At 40.3% G+C, this 20,309-nt stretch overlaps 2 protein-coding genes across 2 annotated transcripts in view; both read right to left on the bottom strand.

The window, feature by feature from the left end:
• The window catches only part of LOC135697773 (uncharacterized), a 125,497-nt gene that overhangs the window by 25,229 nt on the left and 79,959 nt on the right, over window positions 1-20,309 (bottom strand). The gene's annotated exons all lie outside the window — the stretch shown is intronic.
• The window catches only part of Fatp3 (Fatty acid transport protein 3), a 76,416-nt gene continuing 64,930 nt past the window's right edge, over window positions 8,824-20,309 (bottom strand). The window contains exons 10-11 of the mRNA XM_065217591.1: window positions 12,033-12,123; window positions 8,824-9,441 (exon numbers count right to left, since the gene is read on the bottom strand). Of these exons, the coding sequence (XP_065073663.1) occupies window positions 9,133-9,441; window positions 12,033-12,123 (400 nt within the window). The 3' untranslated portion in view covers window positions 8,824-9,132. The remainder of the gene's footprint in view (window positions 9,442-12,032; window positions 12,124-20,309) is intronic.

Genomic DNA, 20,309 nt, shown 5'->3' with positions numbered 1-20,309 from the left:
ATCGTGCTCTAAGCTAGTGTCTTGGCTGAACTCTTACCTTACGGGAAGGAAACTCCGCGTTCTTCGACCTTCTGCAATACATCCGGTGTTCCCCAAGGAAGCAACTTGGGACCATTATTGTTCACACTGTTTTTCAACGACGTTGCTTCGAAATTAGGCTTGGACTGCGTGATCATCTACGCCGATGACCTGAAAATATATTTAGTTATTCGCTCAACTGAAGATTGCCACCGTTTGCAACATCTTCTAGACCTATTTTCTGACTGGTGCCATCGGAACAAGTTAATTATTAGCGTACCGAAGTGCTCTGTTATGACCTTTCATCGTTCAAAACAACCGATATTGTTCGATTATCGCATCAAGGGTACTTCACTTAAACGAGTTGAAGTGATAACTGATCTCGGAGTTGTGCCGGATCCAAAACTGAATTGCACCAGCTGTTGGAGGAACCATTCATTGTCCACATTGCAAAAATTAGGCGACTACGGTGGGCTGGGCACGTCGTAAAAATGCCGCACGACGACCCAGTGAAAATGGTTCTAGAAAGCGCCCCAACAGGAACAAGAAGATGAGGCGCGCAGCGGGCAAGGTGGATCGACCAAGTAGAAGGTGACCTGCGGACCCTTTGCAGACTACGGCTGGAGAAGTGTGACCATGGATCGAGTAGAGTGGGAACGACTTCTTCGGACAGCAGAGGACAACAAGGCCTTAGCCTGATTGGTAAGTAAGTATGGAAGATCTGATTATTTGCCACCGAGGTATATATGAGCCATGCATAGCGAGCAGCGAGCTTGCTCCGTAGTAACCGAGTATCTATCGTGAGCATGCTGCTATCAAGAGTTTTGTTTCGAGCATTCTGAAAATGTTTAACTGCATGAGTTCAAAGTGGAGGAGGTAGTTGAGAAGCCCAACGGATATTCCAATAAATTCAAAGAAACTATCCGAGAGGTCAGAACCAATTCTGAAGGAACTTTCCCGGGAGATAAAAAAAAGTCCACTCAAAGAATCTGCGCTGTTGTTCGCTTTTCAATCAAAAATGCATTTGAATTAATGTGTCGTGTGTTGGAAACTGGCCACTTCCTCAGGGGTACAAGGAACATGGCCGGATTTGGCCAATGTGGTCCTAGGCACTCGAATCGGCTGTCTTGTTTATGATCTTGTTTTTGAATTCTTATATAATTTTATGTGTTGCATGATGGGTTTTGCTACTCATCGGAACATGTTTCGGCATATCTTCGGAGCCGGTTGACTAGTTTCAAAAATATAAAATAACGTTTAATAATAACACTATACCGTTCATTTGACGCTTTTTGTGGCTTATCTGTGGCAACACCAAGACTAAACAACAAAAGGGAGGACTGTTTTTTCCTTGAAAAGACCACAACAACGGCCGTCGGGCAATGCAAAACTGACAATCTAGATTACCTGAAGACTGAAAAAGCCCAAATCGGAAAGCTTTGCTTGACTATCTCTTACATTTAACTTAGGATCCTATGAATGAAGCGATTAAAAACATCATTCGAAATACCAATATTGGCAACATATTAATTTTCCATTGTTATAATTATTATTCTGCTACTGCAGTGCAATCGAATCCAACAATTTAGTTGCACAAGTAACGAATTTCCACTGGCATAAGATGAATCTCAGTATCTATTTTAGCGTGTAATGGCGAGAAGACATTTTCATCTCCAAAACTTTACTAAGATTTTATGTAAAAAAAAATGTAAGACCAAAAAACACCTGAAACTTAACATCTAAAAGATGTTTAACTTCAAAGAGCTTAAATACGCCAAGACACCCTTTCCAAAAGACTTCAACACACATTCCAGCACCTCTTCGAATGGTAACAATAATGTCAAAAATAAAACGGACGAAAATTGAAGCAAATATCAATCAACATCAGTGCCGAATCCAGAAGCGTCGATTCCGTCACAGGTTGAGTGCTCCTCGAAGAATCCAAGGGGGGGGGGGGGAAGTTGCTTAGTGGATAGGGCTTGTTGGCAACTTATCTGACATCGTTTCATTTGTTCTTGTATCTTACGATCTGGTGGAAAAAATTAAATCCCCTATTTGATTTGATCCCTCGACATGTTGGGTCACTTTCATTGCCGAAATTGTAGATTTCCACGTAAAATAAATCAATTAAAAAAATCCTCTTATGAACCAATCTGTACTGACATTCACTCCAAAACCATACATCATCCAAACAAACAGCGACTGGATACGCTTTTAGCGTTACTACATACTGTATCGTCCGGAAAGTTCTGCTGATGGCGTTTGAAAAATCACTACACTCTGATGGAAGTAGGTGAATCGAAGAGGCTCTCTTCCACCCTCACTTTCAATGCCATCAAGACGCTTACAATGTCCTATCAAATTGAGCCACCTCTCGACATTTTGAAGATGACGCGATGGCAAGAGACGGAAGTCGTATCAGTTTGCTCTCTAACGGTTTTCAAGACGAGCATGTTGGGATGATGGGATGGGTAGGATAAAGCAGCCTTCGCAGTCTGGCGCTGACGGACCCAATTGATCCGTGCAGAGGATTTGTTAGCACCTGTCTGTTAGCAATTACTGGAGTAGATGTTTTTTTTTATTGAATGATTTTGATTGTGCATGACAGCGGAGTTCAACTTGAATAGGAAAGCACTGAAAACGAAACCTGGAAATAGGTAAGTGCAGAACGATATTTTCCATGGTGTTGATTTTTAAAGTACTCTTGAAGGAAGTGTAACCTATTTAGTCAATGTTCGATGTGAATCAGAGTTTTGCAGTCAGTCGGTGACATTTTCTGCAACCATAAATCTCCTATAACATCTTTCATCAGCAAGAGACTGATCAAATTTACAGTCAAGAACCGGGACATATCTATTAGGGTGATTCAAAATATCGATTTTGCTCCACCCCACTCAATCGATTCTAAATCAGGTTCACTTCATTCCACCAAAAATTGAGCTCATTTGGCTGCCATCTCATGCTGCACTGACCATTTGAAGTTTATATGGGAATTACCATGGGAAAAGTGACCTGTTTGTTCTCATCGTCCTAGCCTTTTACCATAGTGATTTACAGGTAAGCTTGCTATCTTTTCTAATGTTAAATCTAATCAGATACAAGCTTTACTCAGTGTGGTATTGCAGTCGGATTAAACAATAATTAAACAGTTAGATTTCCCGAAACAAATCAGAACGTTTTATTTACTTTTCTCTGCTTGCACGCTCTCTGCATAATAACAAACCCCACATACACTGACAGCACATCCCAGGGCCGTACTCCCGGGTACGATTCAACTCACGCTTTCACAGAGTCGTACTCCAACACCACATCTCCCCTTTTAACGAATTTAGGAAATCAAATCATCAAATTTCGTAGGCACCTTCCTTGCTCGTTGCTGTCGGTTCATCGATGGGCGCTCGAGTTCATCAAGTTCGAAACCATGGAACTCCTCCTCAGACGTCTCACCCTCAGGCTCACAAGCTGCTGTAATGCCAACATCCTCGGTGTGGGACGGTGAAGCTGGACCTTGGATGGATATCTCGACAGGTTCAGTTACTTTTTTCAAGTGGGCAACATTTCGATCATATGACTTCCCGTTTTCAAGATCTTCAATCGTAACTCGTGGTCCTGATCGACCAAGTACTTTGTATCTCTTTGGGTCAAATGTAGTTTGGAGCTTGTTGCCGGGAAGAAGATTTTTCATCAGCACAGTATCTCCAAGATCAATCGATGACGGCCGTGCCTTCCGGCGAGTATCCTCGTTTTCCTTGCCCTTTGATTTCATCATCTGGTCTCTGTCTCTAGCATCAGTTGAAGGAGGAACCGTTTCGATATCCTGCAAAACTGGAATTTTTGATCTTATGGTTCTACCATACAGCAGCTCTGTTGGCGTACGTCCAGTGGTCGAATGTGGAGTAGTATAATACATGACCAGATATTCTTGAAGATCGTGTCGCCAATCCCTTCCAAGAGCATTGCTGATCTGCAGTCGTTTGAGCAGCGACCTATTTTGCCTCTCCACCAGACCATTCTCCTGTGGCCAGTACGGGGTGGAGTGATTTAGGTGGATACCATGTGTTCGACTGTACTCTTCAAGCTCGGTTCCAACGAATTGCTTCGCGTTGTCTAGTGTCATAGTCCTTGGGTAGCCCAACCGTGTAAAAATTTTATCGAGTCTTGCTACCGTGTCCTTAGCTGTTATCTTCTGCATAATCTCCACCTCTTTGTAACGACTGTAGTAGTCGATTACTACAAGCAAGTATACCCCGCTTGGCATGGGTCCAAGGAAATCGATGGCTATGTCGACCCATGGTTTACAGGGCAACTGCCGACGTGACATCGGTTCAGCTCTGTTTGGCATCTCAACTAGACGACAACCTTCACAATTAAGGACTCGATTTGAAACTTCGCGATCCATTCCAGGCCACCAAACTCGATCTCGAAGACGACGTTTCATGACCGATTGGCCAGGATGACCTTCATGAGCCAAGTCCAACATTCTTGGTCGCAGTTTCGCCGGAACGACAAGTTTATCTCCTCGGACAAGCAGATCTCCAATCAAACCCAGCTCCTCTCTAAACGGGCATCCGCAATCACGCGTGTACGTAGGGAGTTGTCGAAAAAACGAAGAAGTTGGATATTGGAAATCATTTCTTTCAATTTGAAGAATGACTCCTGTTGAACTTGATCCCAGACAAATTTAACTCCCGAGTGCGTTAGCTCACGTAATGGAGCTGTGATGGTGGCAAGGTTTGGTAGAAAACGGCCAATGTAGGTTACCAGACCCAAGAAGCTTCGTAATTCTTCCGGGTTGGAAGGAGCACGAAACTTGGTCAAAGCTTCGACTTTGCTGCTTGAAGGTTGGATGCCTTCCGATGAAATTGTGTGCCCTAAGAAATCCAGCTTGGAAACCTTGAACACGCATTTGTCTGTGTTCAACAACACTCCATGTTCCTTTAGCGTGGAAAGAACTGATTCAAGGGCTTCATCGTGATCCAGCTCCGTTTCTCCAAAAACCAGGATATCGTCGATGAAGTTCACAGCATTTTTTCTGCACCGACTAAGAATCTGCTCAAGAATACGCTGGAAAATTTCCGGAGCTATCACTATTCCATACATTAGACGTTTGTAGCGGAAAAGACCCATATGCGTGATGAATGTAGTTATATAACGACTGCTTTCATCCAATTACACTTGGTGGAATGCCTCTTTGACGTCAAGCCGACTGAAAAACTTCGCGGATGTGAATCTTGGTAGGAAATCTTCAATTGTAGGCATCAAGTGTCTCTCCCGTAGGATTGCGGCATTCGCCCTACGCATGTCTACACACAAGCGAAGGTCTCCATTATCTTTCACCACCGTGACTAATGGAGAGACCCATTAACATCCGCCTTCCACGGGCTCAATGATGTCGTTCACCAACAAGGCATTCAATTTTTCCTCGATCCTGGACATAAGAGCAATAGGTGGTCGCCGGGGGTGTTGACAAATCGGCTTTACCGATTTATCTATAGGAATACCAACCTTTATCCCTCTGATTTTCGGGAAAGGGCGCTTCGCATTAACATCCAACATTGCGACTCTGTGGGTGCTGGGTAAACCGATAAACAAAACACCCAACTCTTGTTCAGTCGTTCGGCCAAGCAAGCATTGTTGTCCTCCTTTTACCACGTAAAACGTGGTATCATTTCCCAAAACGTTACCTGCATCTTCAATCTCTACACATACTTGAAATTTCCCTAGCACCGTCAGAGGTTCAGATTGCTCTCCGTAAGGCAGGAAAACTTCATCACAGTGCTTTTGTTGATTCCATACCTTGATACCATTGGCTTTCAAATAGTCCCACGATTTCTGATCGATAATGTTCTTTTTGCATCCTGAGTCGACTAATGCTTGTACCAAAACTCCTCCTACCTTTAGCCACAACAGCTCATCTCTATCACTGATGTTGAAAATGAAGTTTTTCCTGTCTACCGTGTTGTCCTTTCGATCATCGCTTGGTCGAACTTCGATTTCACGAACACGCTCAGTTCTGAAACGTTTACTACTTCCTGCTGATTTCTCAAACTTACGCTTAGTTGGGAAAACAGTGCGGCATTGACTGGCAAAATGTCCAATGCGTCGACATTTGTTGCATTCTTTTCCCTGTGCCGGACAGGAAATGTCGTTTCCGAAATGACCTTTCCGTCCGCATCGTCTGCATTCCTTGCTGTTTGCATGCTGAATCTTATTGATACTGTTCGATGGCTCGTAAGACGGCAGAGTACTACCATAGTTTGCCGTAGGATTACTCATAGACCGCGCTTGTTGTTTAACCGATTCATATGAAATCATCATACATCACATCGTCCAAACTTAAAGAATCTCGTTGAAGTAGTTGCTCCTCCAAATCGTTTGGTGCGAAGAGAATCACTTTGTCAATCACGCTAATGGACTTGCTTTCTTCTGCCCTTCTCCCAAAACTACACTTGCTGGTTTGGTCCTGACATCGCAACATGAACTTTTCGAGCGTTTCATCGGGATTAGGTTTCATCAACCAAAACAGGTTACGTTCGAATGTGTCATGTTGTTTGGGTGAAAAATACGAATCCAATTTTTCAATCGCAACCGCGTATGGATCGATCGTTTTTTCCTCATCTTCACACACGTCTGCTCCTGGAATCGACGCAAATACTTCCTGCAGTTCAGGTCCACCCTTTGCCAGCAGAATATTTCGAATACGTGTCTTGTCAGTCTCGTTAGTGGCCGCTATTATGTAGCCGAAATTCCGCTTGTATTTCGTCCACTCATCACGAACAGTATTTCTCGGCAACGACTTGAATTTGAACTGTGGAATGTCCCACTTCTCCATACCGATGTCAGGCACAATTTCCTATAATATTATACTTAATCACATAACTGTTTCGCTTTAAAAAAAAGTCACGCAATCTTGATTTGTCAATTTCTCTACTTCCGATGGCCAGCGAATCACTAGCCTTTTCCACTTATCGAACCGCTCCTGAAGCCGCTATCGAAATAGCCTTGATCGCTTGTACCGCTCCCGTGAGAGCTTCTACCTTCGTGGTAGATTCGTCCTCTTCAGAGCTGCCCCTTCCGAAATGGCTTACGCACTCGTTGCTTTGCAGCTGCTACTCACCGGTAGCCTTCACTGATCACACCGGATCGCACGTATCGCTGTTCTTCTGACAGCTACTACCCTTTGGTAGTTTCGAATTTTCACGCTGCCCTTCTGGCAGCTGCTATTCCTTGATAGCTTCCAACGACACCGCTGCAACCTCCGGCAGCTGCTACTATCACGTAGTATAGTTTTTCCTTTGAATCATAAAAAAAATAAATGAATCACGGTTCACATAACCTCAATCTTTCAGTGGGACTTTTTTTTACGTAAAGTTTTCCTAATTATCGTTTAAATTATCTTACCTTTATTTCCTTCGTCAAATGGATTGTCCTACGTCGCCAAATGTGGTATTGCAGTCGGATTTAACAATAATTAAACAATTAGATTTCCAGAAACAAATCAGAACGTTTTATTTACTTTTCTCTGCTTGCACGCTCTCTGCATAATAACAAACCCCACATCCACTGACAGCACATCCCAGGGCCGTACTCCCGGGTACGATTCAACTCACGCTTTCACAGAGTCGTACTCCAACACCACACTCAGGACCACTTTTTGAGGATAATTAGTTATTAATTGATCTCGAAAGCATTAAGTTCATATCAGAAATCAATCAACTGCCTTCAGGGCAACAGCCAATTCTTCACGCAAAGCACATCAATGTTGCCTGCAGAGCATATGATGGAGCATGTCAGAAGAATATCATCTTCATAATTAATAAATAGCTAACTATCCTGACGATCAATTAAAATTTGCAGATCAGTTGTAGACTGTGAAAATGTCTTATAAGTACAGATAGCAAGTTTGTTCATATATCATTATAGTGAAAGGTTAAGACGAGGTAAACAACAAGTTTACTTTTCTCATAGTATTTCCCGTAAAATCTTCAAAGGGCCATTGCATTATAATATCGCACCCAAATGAGCTCAAATTTTGGGAGAATGATCTGAACCTGATTTTAAATCGATTAGCGGGGCAACAAAATTTATATTTTGAATGACCGTAGAACCACCTCTACATTTCTCTTAAAAATTCCAACATATAATAAGTTTTTTTTAATCCGATCGTATCAAGACACTCCATCTACAAATCAATTCAAAGCGCTATTGTTTTTATTTTTTTTTTCATTTTTCACTTCTACAAACATCACACCCCAGCCAATTTATATAATGAAATTAAATCAATCAATCATCATGCGACGACTATTTGCATTATTTGCACTGTCGACAATGAGCAAAATTTGCATAACAGAACGTCACACACATCAGTACCCACCACTGGTCCCAAAATGGAATCATTTATTGCGAGTCTGTCTCTGTAGATTCTAAAATGAAGCCAAAATTGAAGTAGGAGCAATTTATTCTCGCACTTTTTTTCCAATTGTTTTGCTGCTGTGCATTTATCCAAAATGAATAATAGCATCAAATCAAAATAGATGTGAAGCTGATTGGTTCGATGCGGTCGCAGAGGTGGGAGAGAGACGCGGCCATATTTCAAATTGCATCTGTGTATAAATTAGCACAAACATTAGCGACTGGTACAAAACAGAAAAAGAAGAACTAAATTGTGCATTTGGTGAATGCAAATGCAAACAGTGCGACGTTCCAAAAGAGACACCATCCGCGTGGGCGGCTGCTGCTGTGACTGCATGACTGATGGTTTTAATAGCTGCTTTGATGTGATCCTTTGATTGAAAGACAGGTTAGTTTCACAAATAATCAGATTCATCATTTATTCTAAATTGTACTTATGCAACGAGTCATTAAAATTACAAATATCTTGGAGCTTCACTTGTATGGCAAATGTGTAACAATTGTCTCTTAAAAGAAATGAGATTTAAACCGAAAACATACATAAGCTACTCCACTAGAAACAATGTCCATCTTAACAACTATTCGACACATTAAAAACTGATCATAAATCTTACTACTCAGTCGATTGGAATTTGTTGGTAAACTGCGTTTTGTCTTTTGGCTATTCAATTTTGACTATGTTTCCGAGCTTCCTGCCAGGCATTAGAACTTGCCCTTGCCGCTGGTCACGGTTGCATGCGCTTCGGTACTGAACCGGCTGTAGCTTCCATTTCCCTGCAGGAAGTAGATGGGATCCTTGATCTTGTTGATGTCGTATCCCTCCAGTTGAAGGTCTCGTTTCTTCAGCTTGAATGTGGTCGTCATGGGCACCTCGGAGAGCACCCGAATGAACAGCGGACGCGCGTACGGCGGTAGACTTCCGCGGATTCCGGCCCCAAGCTGTTCCAGATCCAGTTTTCCCTCTGAGTCGACGATTGCGGCCATTCCCGCTTTGCCCTCCGTTCCGGGGATCTGCAAGAATGTTTTTCAGGTTGCATAATAATTTAATAAAATATGTAAGTCATTAAACCTACATCGACTCCATAGACGGCACAATCTTTCAATCCAACGATATTGGTAATGACACCTTCAACCTCCGAAGTAGCTACATTCTCACCACGCCATCTGAAAAAATTGCATGGTTTCCATTGATTAGAATTATTAACATAAATGTTGCCGAAGCTGGATTAAAAGATATTTGAAATATGATCATTAGACTGATGCAAAATTTGAAATTTTCGCTCCACAGTGCTCAAACGGTTCTAAATTGGGCCCTGATTTGCCTCCGAAAGTTTACTTTCATTTGATAAGAAGCTGACTTGGCACAAACCATTTGAAGTTTATATGGAAATTACTATAGGAAAACCAAACTTTTTGTTTATTGTCTACTAGCCTTTTTACATATTGTACTGTTAACAAATTCAATTGCTATTCTTATGGGAATTTTTATCAGCTACAACTTTGCAGAAAATCGTTTTTCAGCCAAGCGTCAAACTAAATAGTTATTAATTGTTTAAGAGATTGATAATCTTATGGCAAGATTAAGCAACTGTATTGAAGGCAACACTGTATTCTGCAGCCATGATTTTTGTCCTCCATTCTACGCGCCAGAAACACAAATGTTGCCTGCTGAACAATTGATTGAGCATAATCATAAGACATCAGTGACTTGAATCCTTAATAATTTTTGTTCCTTACATTTGACCGAAAAGTGGTCTTCAACAAAGTTGTAGCTGAGGAAATTTTCAACAAGCGCAGCTATTATTTTTTTAATAGAGTGAACTGGTGAAGATAAATATGAACCGAAATTATGGTTTCTCCATTGTAATTCCCATATAAACTTCAAATGGTTTGTGCCAAGTCAGTTTCTCACTAAATTAGTTCAAATTTTGGGAGGCTAATCAGGGCACAATTTGGAACCATTTGAGCACTGTGGAGTAACAATTTCAAATTTTGCATCAGTCTAATGATCATAGGGGTGGGTCAAGTATTTATGGCGGATCATAACCCCCAGGTTCTCACTCTTTTTTTGATATTTATTAGGGTCTTCAACAACTGTACAACTTTAAATCTAAATTTTTGGGAAAAAGAAAATGCCAAAATTTACATCCCGAATCCCGGGAAATAAATTTATAAATCCCGGAATTGCGTGCATCCGAGGATTTTTAATTTGAGACTCTTTTACTCCTTTAAATCTTTCTTGGAATATCTGTAGCAGGACTTGAATCCGGAACTTTTACAAATTATGAAATTTATCTCTTCCCTTCGTTTGCCATTTATTCTGATTTATCGAAAGTATTGCACACAGTCTTCACTTTTTGTCTATAGGGTCGTTGTACACGAAGTACTCGTGAAAAATACGATTAGCAGTGAAATAAACCGTGAACATGTTGATCAAATTTTGTAATCGCGTATTTATTTATTTATTTTTTCTTCATCTCAAATTTATAAAAAGTTACAAACTTACAAACTTGGACAAATTAAAATCAAAGACAGCACTAACATTGGTGAACGCCCTAGCACAATTATCAATTTGGTTTGGTTTATCCGTACGTGGTTCTATGCCGCCTAACTAAAAATAAATCTCGTTCACGAAGCTGTCGCGAAGGTGCACAAAAGTTAATATTCTGCAGCAGTGAACGGCAATCCAGGTTACTCTTAACAAGATCGAATACAAATAACCTCTGAAGTTTAGTGCGTCTATGAGCTAGAGTTTCCATGTCTATAAGTCTGTAACGGCTTCAATAGTCAGACATATTTACTGGATCATTCAACGGAAGTTGTCAAAGAGCATAACGTATAAAGCTACGTTGAACCCTTTCCATTCTGATGATCTGCTGTGCATGATATGACGACCATACACTAACAATATATTCCATAATGCTGCGAACAATTGAACAGTACAGTGCCTTGAGAGCTAGATGGTACATAGACGAAAATCAGGTTAAACGTCGTGAGATGTCCATCATTCAAAGTTGATCGAAAAACCATTGAAATGCATTGTTAAGACGGTTGGAAGTACGTTATGAAGCTAGTCTCGACTGTTGAAAAGACACAGTAGAGTACGGCAGTATGAAAATTGAATAGAAGTTGAAAATGAGCGAAGGGCCATTAATGCGACAGTTTTTCAAGATAGACGCACATTTTTGCCTAACCCGTACGATGTACGCGGGGACTTGAAGTATGTCTCCAACCACCCTGCACGCAACAACCACCCTACTGCTTTCTCTCTGAGATGATCACGTTGGTCATGACGAGAGGGGGAACACAATAGTTGGGTAAAGAAGAACTGCATTATAACACACCATCGACTGGAAATGCTCTCGCAACGTGGGGCTTTAGGTAGTGATGAAAACGTCGCTAGAACTATTCCACAGCCACAGTCAGTTTATGAGCAAAAAGAGGGACGCACATTTTTGCCTGTGGACTTGGAGACAACTTCAGTTTTCCCTCTGAGTCGACGATTGCGGCCATTCCCGCTTTGCCCTCCGTTCCGGGGATCTGCAAGAATGTTTTTCAGGTTGCATAATAATTTAATAAAATATGTAAGTCATTAAACCTACATCGACTCCATAGACGGCACAATCTTTCAATCCAACGATATTGGTAATGACACCTTCAACCTCCGAAGTAGCTACATTCTCACCACGCCATCTGAAAAAATTGCATGGTTTCCATTGATTAGAATTATTAACATAAATGTTGCCGAAGCTGGATTAAAAGATATTTGAACTATGATCATTAGACTGATGCAAAATTTGAAATTTTCGCTCCACAGTGCTCAAACGGTTCTAAATTGGGCCCTGATTTGCCTCCGAAAGTTTAATTTCATTTGATAAGAAGCTGACTTGGCACAAACCATTTGAAGTTTATATAGAAATTACTATAGGAAAACCAAGCTTTTTGTTTATTGTCTTCTAGCCTTTTTACATATTGTACTGTTAACAAATTCAATTGCTATTCTTATGGGAATTTTTATCAGCTACAACTTTGCAGAAAATCGTTTTTCAGCCAAGCGTCAAACTAAATAGTTATTAATTGTTTAAGAGATTGATAATCTTATGGCAAGATTAAGCAACTGTATTGAAGGCAACACTGTATTCTGCAGTGTGACATAGTAGCCATGATTTTTGTCCTCTATTCTACGCGCCAGAAACACCAATGTTGCCTGCTGAACAATTGATTGAGCATAATCATAAGACATCAGTGACTTGAATCCTTAATAATTTGTGTTCCTTACATTTGACCGAAAAGTGGTCTTGTACAAAGTTGTAGCTGAGGAAATTTTCAACAAGCGCAGCTAGGGGAATTTACGTATTCTCGGCAACCTAAGCAGCGACCTTCTTTCTATAGCCTTTTTCTCTATGGAACGCACACATATGCAGTATTGGTTTGTTTACAATCTTTTGCTGCCAGCTGCTCTAACAATTGCAGTCGAAAGAATTGTCAAAAACTGTTTTGAAACGCTTTTACAAAGCTCCAATCTTCTCTAGTGAGAGCGAGTATTGTCGGCAACCAGTTTTTCTTCGGCAACCGTTCCATTTGAACTGCATGTAAATCTGCTGTTCTATTATCGGCAACTCGAAATCAGCTACAATTTGCAGGGCGTGTGTTTCATTTCAAGAAAACCTTGCTAGATTGCTTTTTCTCAGTGGTAAAAATATAGTCAAATTGCAGCTGAAAGCATAAAGAATCGTTTGCATGCATTCAGCGAAGTGTTTTCGTAAGAAAATCCAGTGAAAATAGTGTTTCAATTTGGAACCATTTGAGCACTGTGGAGTAACAATTTCAAATTTTGCATCAGTCTAATGATCATAGGGGTGGGTCAAGTATTTATGGCGGATCATAACCCCCAGGTTCTCACTCTTTTTTTGATATTTATTAGGGTCTTCAACAACTGTACAACTTTAAATCTAAATTTTTGGGAAAAAGAAAATGCCAAAATTTACATCCCGAATCCCGGGAAATAAATTTATAAATCCCGGAATTGCGTGCATCCGAGGATTTTTAATTTGAGACTCTTTTACTCCTTTAAATCTTTCTTGGAATATCTGTAGCAGGACTTGAATCCGGAACTTTTACAAATTATGAAATTTATCTCTTCCCTTCGTTTGCCATTTATTCTGATTTATCGAAAGTATTGCACACAGTCTTCACTTTTTGTCTATAGGGTCGTTGTACACGAAGTACTCGTGAAAAATACGATTAGCAGTGAAATAAACCGTGAACATGTTGATCAAATTTTGTAATCGCGTATTTATTTATTTATTTTTTCTTCATCTCAAATTTATAAAAAGTTACAAACTTACAAACTTGGACAAATTAAAATCAAAGACAGCACTAACATTGGTGAACGCCCTAGCACAATTATCAATTTGGTTTGGTTTATCCGTACGTGGTTCTATGCCGCCTAACTAAAAATAAATCTCGTTCACGAAGCTGTCGCGAAGGTGCACAAAAGTTAATATTCTGCAGCAGTGAACGGCAATCCAGGTTACTCTTAACAAGATCGAATACAAATAACCTCTGAAGTTTAGTGCGTCTATGAGCTAGAGTTTCCATGTCTATAAGTCTGTAACGGCTTCAATAGTCAGACATATTTACTGGATCATTCAACGGAAGTTGTCAAAGAGCATAACGTATAAAGCTACGTTGAACCCTTTCCATTCTGATGATCTGCTGTGCATGATATGACGACCATACACTAACAATATATTCCATAATGCTGCGAACAATTGAACAGTACAGTGCCTTGAGAGCTAGATGGTACATAGACGAAAATCAGGTTAAACGTCGTGAGATGTCCATCATTCAAAGTTGATCGAAAAACCATTGAAATGCATTGTTAAGACGGTTGGAAGTACGTTATGAAGCTAGTCTCGACTGTTGAAAAGACACAGTATTTGCAGTTTTTAGAGTCGTCTGTGTTTTCACTGCAGATGCACTCGAGAGCGCTCTCAAGTGCACCTTCAGTGAAAACACAGGGTGTGGCTCTACGGTGCGGCGATTTTTTATTTTGTGATAAGGAGATTAATAGCACTATACTATCTTTTTTAAGAGTTGGTAGGAAATGCTAACATGAAGCTTTAGTGTGATGATTTATTAGCTAGAGAATGATCTTTAGAAGAGGGTAGGTGGATAGTTCCGTTAGAGTACGGCAGTATGAAAATTGAATAGAAGTTGAAAATGAGCGAAGGGCCATTAATGCGACAGTTTTTCAAGATAGACGCACATTTTTGCCTAACCCGTACGATGTACGCGGGGACTTGAAGTATGTCTCCAACCACCCTGCACGCAACAACCACCCTACTGCTTTCTCTCTGAGATGATCACGTTGGTCATGACGAGAGGGGGAACACAATAGTTGGGTAAAGAAGAACTGCATTATAACACACCATCGACTGGAAATGCTCTCGCAACGTGGGGCTTTAGGTAGTGATGAAAACGTCGCTAGAACTATTCCACAGCCACAGTCAGTTTATGAGCAAAAAGAGGGACGCACATTTTTGCCTGTGGACTTGGAGACATACTTCAAGTCCCCGCGTACATCGTACGGGTTAGGCAAAAATGTGCGTCTATCTTGAAAAACTGTCGCATTAATGGCCCTTCGCTCATTTTCAACTTCTATTCAATTTTCATACTGCCGTACTCTAACGGAACTATCCACCTACCCTCTTCTAAAGATCATTCTCTAGCTAATAAATCATCACACTAAACCTTCATGTTAGCATTTCCAACCAACTCTGAAAATCGTTAACTTCGCGTATGAAGTAACATAAAAAACACTTTGAATGTATCTTTTTTTTAAGCTGGGTTAACGGAAAATTCAATTGGATTTAACGTCAGCATTCTATATTAAAAAGTCCTGAAAAAGTTCAAAAAAAGCGATCAATCCCTGTCCGTTAGTATGTAATCTATGTAATCATAAAGCACGGTAAAATAGTTTTTACAAATACATCAGAAATCATCCACCACAATCATCATGATCTGCATGGACTATTGTGAAGTTTGGCTGACAAACATAACATCTCGTCACATCAGGGAACTTATTAGAAGTCAAGTACCATTTATTTGATATAAGAGAACTTCATAGTAGTTCGTGGAACTTCGTAAAAGTTCAGGGACTGTTAAAGATCTTCAGGATACTTCGTAGAATTTTAAACAACTTCGTGGAAGTTTAGAGAACTACGTTCATATTATGCAGCAAATAAAAGTTCAGTTAACTCAGCGAACTTTATACAACTTCCGTGAACTTCGTAGAAGTGCAGAGAATTTGGCTGAACTTCATCGACAACGTCAGAACTTTAGAGAAATTTCGAGAATCTTGTAGAAACTCGGAGAGCTTCCTTGATGTCAGGAACCGTTCCTATAATTTCATCGAACTTCGTAAGTTTCAGCAACTTTGTCGACGTTCAGGGGACAGCGTAGCAATTCAGGAAATTTAAACGAAATCCGGAGATATTACTTACTCGGCTAATAGCGAAAGAGAAAAAGGCGACTTGTTTGCTCGTCATTTCAGGCAAGTGTTCCACGATTTCTCCGCTTCGCCGGCACAAGTGCTGGATGCTACTGTTGGGATGCCACGTGATGTGTTTAGTTTCGATATTCCGCACATTTCATAAGACATGGTGATAGCCGCAACACGCAAACTGGAGCTCTCGTTCGCCGCCGGACCTGACGGCATTCCGTCATCAGTTCTAAAAGGTTGTGTAGCCAATCTCTGCCTTCCACTTGCGAGGCTATTCAATCTCTCGACACAGCAATGTGAGTTCCCTTCCGCTGGAAACTTCCATATCTGTTCCCAGTCTACAAAAAGGGAGATAAACGGAATGTCACAAATTACCGTGGAATCACCTCCCTGTGTGTCTGCTCAAAACTGTTCGAGATTATCATAAATGATGCTCTGTTCGCTTGTTGCAAAAATTATATCGATACAGAACAACACGGCTTATACCCGAAGCGCTCCGTGTCCACGAACCTGGTGCAGTTTACTTCTAACTGTTTGTGATGCATGGATTCAGGATGGCAAGTCGATGCTGCGTATATGGATCTAAAAGCTGCATTTAACACGGTGGACCATACCCAACAAACAATTTTAGCTGCAGCTTACCTTATACAAGAAAAAATTAGCTGCATAAGGCAAATTTTGGCTGTATAAGCTAATCTGCAGCTAAAATTGTTTGTTGGGTAATATCTTGCTTGCCAAGCTGGAGATACTTGGCGTCTCGTCAACGACTGTGGATTGGTTCATATCTTACTTGGTGAATCGCTATGTACGGGTTAAGATTGGCGCGTCGGAATCGGATGTTTTCCCAAACAACGCGGAAGTTCCGCAAGGCAGTAACCTAGGACCGCTACTATTTTCGATCTTTTTAAACGACGTTGCATTTCTGATCAGGATGCCGCGTTTTCTATGCAGACGATACGAAAATCTACAAAATTATTAAAAGTCTCTCGGACTGTTGGGATCTCCAGAATATGTTAGGTTTTTGGTTAGGTTAATTTTTGCTGACTGGTGCTCAATAAATTTGATGAGTCTAAGCATGTAATGTAACATTATTTCCTATCACCGAAAAACCGAACCAATCATGTTTGACTATGTTCTCTACGGACGCTGCCTTGCTCGTGTAGAGCACATAAAGGATCTCGGCGCTACCTTGGACTGCAGACTCACTTTCAGAATCCACTACAAGGGCATCATCTCCAGAGCTAATCGACAATTGGGCTTTATTTTCAAAATTGCCGACGAGTTCCGTGACCCGCTATGCCACAGGTCACTCTACTGTTCGCCTGTGCGATCCTTATTGGAGTCAAGTTTAGTTGTTTGGTACCTTTTCCATGCTAGCTGGATCACTAGAATTGAATCCGTTCAACGCAAGTTTGTGAGATATGCTCTTCGTTTCCTCAACTGGCGTGACCCAACAAACTTGCCACCGTACGAGGAGCGTTGCCGTCTCCTGGGAATCGAACCATTAGAGGTGAGACGGACGGTCGCTCAAGCTATGCTCGCTGGAAAGCTGCTTACGGGTGACATTGACTGTCCAACACTGGTGGCTCAGCTAAATATATGTATGCCCCTGAGAGGTCTCTTCGTCAACGTGACTTTCTGTTTTTGGAACCACGGCACCGAAATTATACACAACACGAGCCAATTCGAGCAATCAGTCGGCAATTCAATAAGTTCTTTTATATGTTCGACTTCAATGTATCAGCTGGCGTGTTTCGTCATCGGCTACTTGGCCTTTTCCGTACCGTTGACCGTAACTATTTAGTTTAAGTTTTATTCATTTAGACAATAACTGTCCGTTGAATTTATCAATATACAAATAAACCAATATTTACAGAGCTTCAGAGAATTTCGTGTAAATTCAGAGCGCTTTGATAAAATTCGGGAAAACTTCATAGAAGTGGGAACTTCTGCTTGGGGAACTTTGTTGAAGTTTAGGGACCCTTGTTTTATTCCAGGAAACTTCAAAAAAGTGTCCCAGGACCTTTTCTTAATTACAGAGCACTTTTATAATGCTAAAAGATTAAGAAACTTTATAAAAGTGCAGTGAACTTTGTAAAAGTTTTATATAGGAAATTTTGTAAAAGATCTGGAAACTTCGAAAAATTTCGGCAAACTTTCTAGAAGAAATTTGTAGATGTTCAGGAAATTCTGTAGAAGCTCAAGAAATTTCGTATCAGTTTAAAAAAAAAAACAATTATGAATCTTAATAAGTTCAGAGAACAAGCTGGGTTCTAAGTTCAGCAAGCTGGGTGGGTAGAAATTCAGTTGTAACTATGGAAAAATTAAAAGTTGTAAGCTATGGAGAAATCTTTGAAGTACTGCGAACTTCAGGAGTTCGTCGATCATTCCACATATTCAATGAACTTCATACAGGCTTTGAGATTATGGAACTGAACTTAAGTTCAAGAAACTTCTTGAAAGCACAGGAATCTTAGTATAAGTTGAGGAAGGGTCGTGAAATGTGAAATAACTTTGTTGATATTCACGGATTTTCGATGAGATATTATTCAAGACTTTTCAAGTGTATCAATTAATGTTCTGAAGATCTGCAACTGTTCAAAAATTCAAATGACGTCTTTCAGACATCCTTCCAAGACGGAAGTTTTATAAGAGAATATTTAAAGCTACAGCTGATCGGGAATTTAAAGCCCTCTGGACATTTTTCTAGACTTCAGGTTGATTAATTAATATTCTTAAGATAATCAACTGCTCGTAAAATTTAAATGACGTCTCCAGATAGTCTCTCAAGATTGCTGGTGATCAGATATTAGTGAATTCAGGTTTATCAGGAAATCTGAAGATCTTAAACTGATCAAACATTCAATCTGCTATCTCAAGATAGCAGATCGATCAGGGATTATTTAAAAGATCTCCAGCTGAGCGTATATTTCAATTAAGTCCTGTGGACTTAAGGCTTCAGGTTTATCAAATATTATTGTGAAGATACTCTCCCAAAACTGAAGAACTCCAGCTAATCGAAAAATTCAGTGCTGTGAATATTCAAGTGGATCAAGTTTTCTTTTAACATATCCGAATTTGGTTACATTATTCGTATTCGGTATATTCAGCATACAACATGAAGTCAAGAACATCATTTATTTATCAAAAATCTCCAAATGCCAGCTTAAAATTAAAAGAATCCATCGGAAGTCTACTTCAACTTCAGCATGTCTTCAAACAATTTAACAAGTCATGAAATGTCTTCAAAATGTCTGCATTAAAAAAACACCTTCACAGAATTTTGAATGTCCTCAAAATGAAGTTATTCCTCTTAACTCTCCGTTACTCGCGCCAACTTTTGTAACACGAGTACTCGCGCGTTGTACTTTGTACAACAGTGTGAGTTTTCCATTGCCATTTTGCAGCCGAGCTACCAATCGATATGAAAAAACAGGTATTCCTTAAAAAACTTGTTTTTAACTAAACAAGCTAAACTTTTATCGTAGTTAACCCCCAAAAAATTCGAATAATAGAGAAAATGTAAATGGACACCGCGTAAACGGTGTCCGTACTACGTGAGATTGGACTTAATTGGTTACAACATGGAAAATCTCGAGATCCTGACCAGATAGAAAGTTACTGTCTTGGGCAAAGTTGTTCAAGAGATCATAGCCTTTTCACTTTTGAGTAGTTCAGAATTTTCTCACTACGTAGCGCTAGAATACATGTGAAATTCTTGCATGTGATATATCTCGAGATCATGACCACATAGAAAGTTACTGTCGTCGACAAAGTTGTTGATGAGATCAAAGCCTATTTCTTGGTGCACAATAGTTCAAGTTTGCCCAAAACAGTAACTTTCTATCTGCTCAGGATCTCGAGTTATTGTATATGCGGGAATTGCATGTGTATACTAGCACTGAGTAGTGAGAAAATTCTGAACAACTGTCCACCAACGAAAAGATCTTGACTTCCTTAACAACTTTGCCAAAGACTTTTGCTCTCTATCTGGTTAGGATCTATTGATGTATCACATGCGAGAACTTAACATGTATACGAGCACTACCTAGTGAGAAGATTCTGAACTACTGTTAACCAGCAAAAAGGCTATAATCTCCTGAACAGCTTTGCCTAAGACAGTAACTTTCTATCTGGTCAGGCTCTCGAGATCTTTTATATGAGAATTTCACGTGCGTTATAGCGCCGCGAACTACTGTCCACCAGCCAAAAATATTTGATCCCCTGAACAAGTTTGCAGAGGACAGTAACTTTCTATTTGGTCAGGATCTCGAGCTATTGTATATGCGAAAAATTGCACGTATATACTATCGCCACGTAGTGAGAATTTTCTGAACTACTCCACCAACGAAAAGATCTTGGCTTCCTGAAA

This window comes from Ochlerotatus camptorhynchus, unplaced genomic scaffold (genome assembly GCF_037179485.1).
Source record: "Ochlerotatus camptorhynchus isolate MF236.1 unplaced genomic scaffold, CSIRO-AGI_Acam_v1.1 ptg000077l, whole genome shotgun sequence".
NCBI classification, from domain to species: domain Eukaryota; kingdom Metazoa; phylum Arthropoda; class Insecta; order Diptera; family Culicidae; genus Ochlerotatus; species Ochlerotatus camptorhynchus.
The sequence above is the reverse complement of the archived record's forward strand: the minus strand, read 5'-3'. Positions and strand labels throughout refer to the sequence as shown.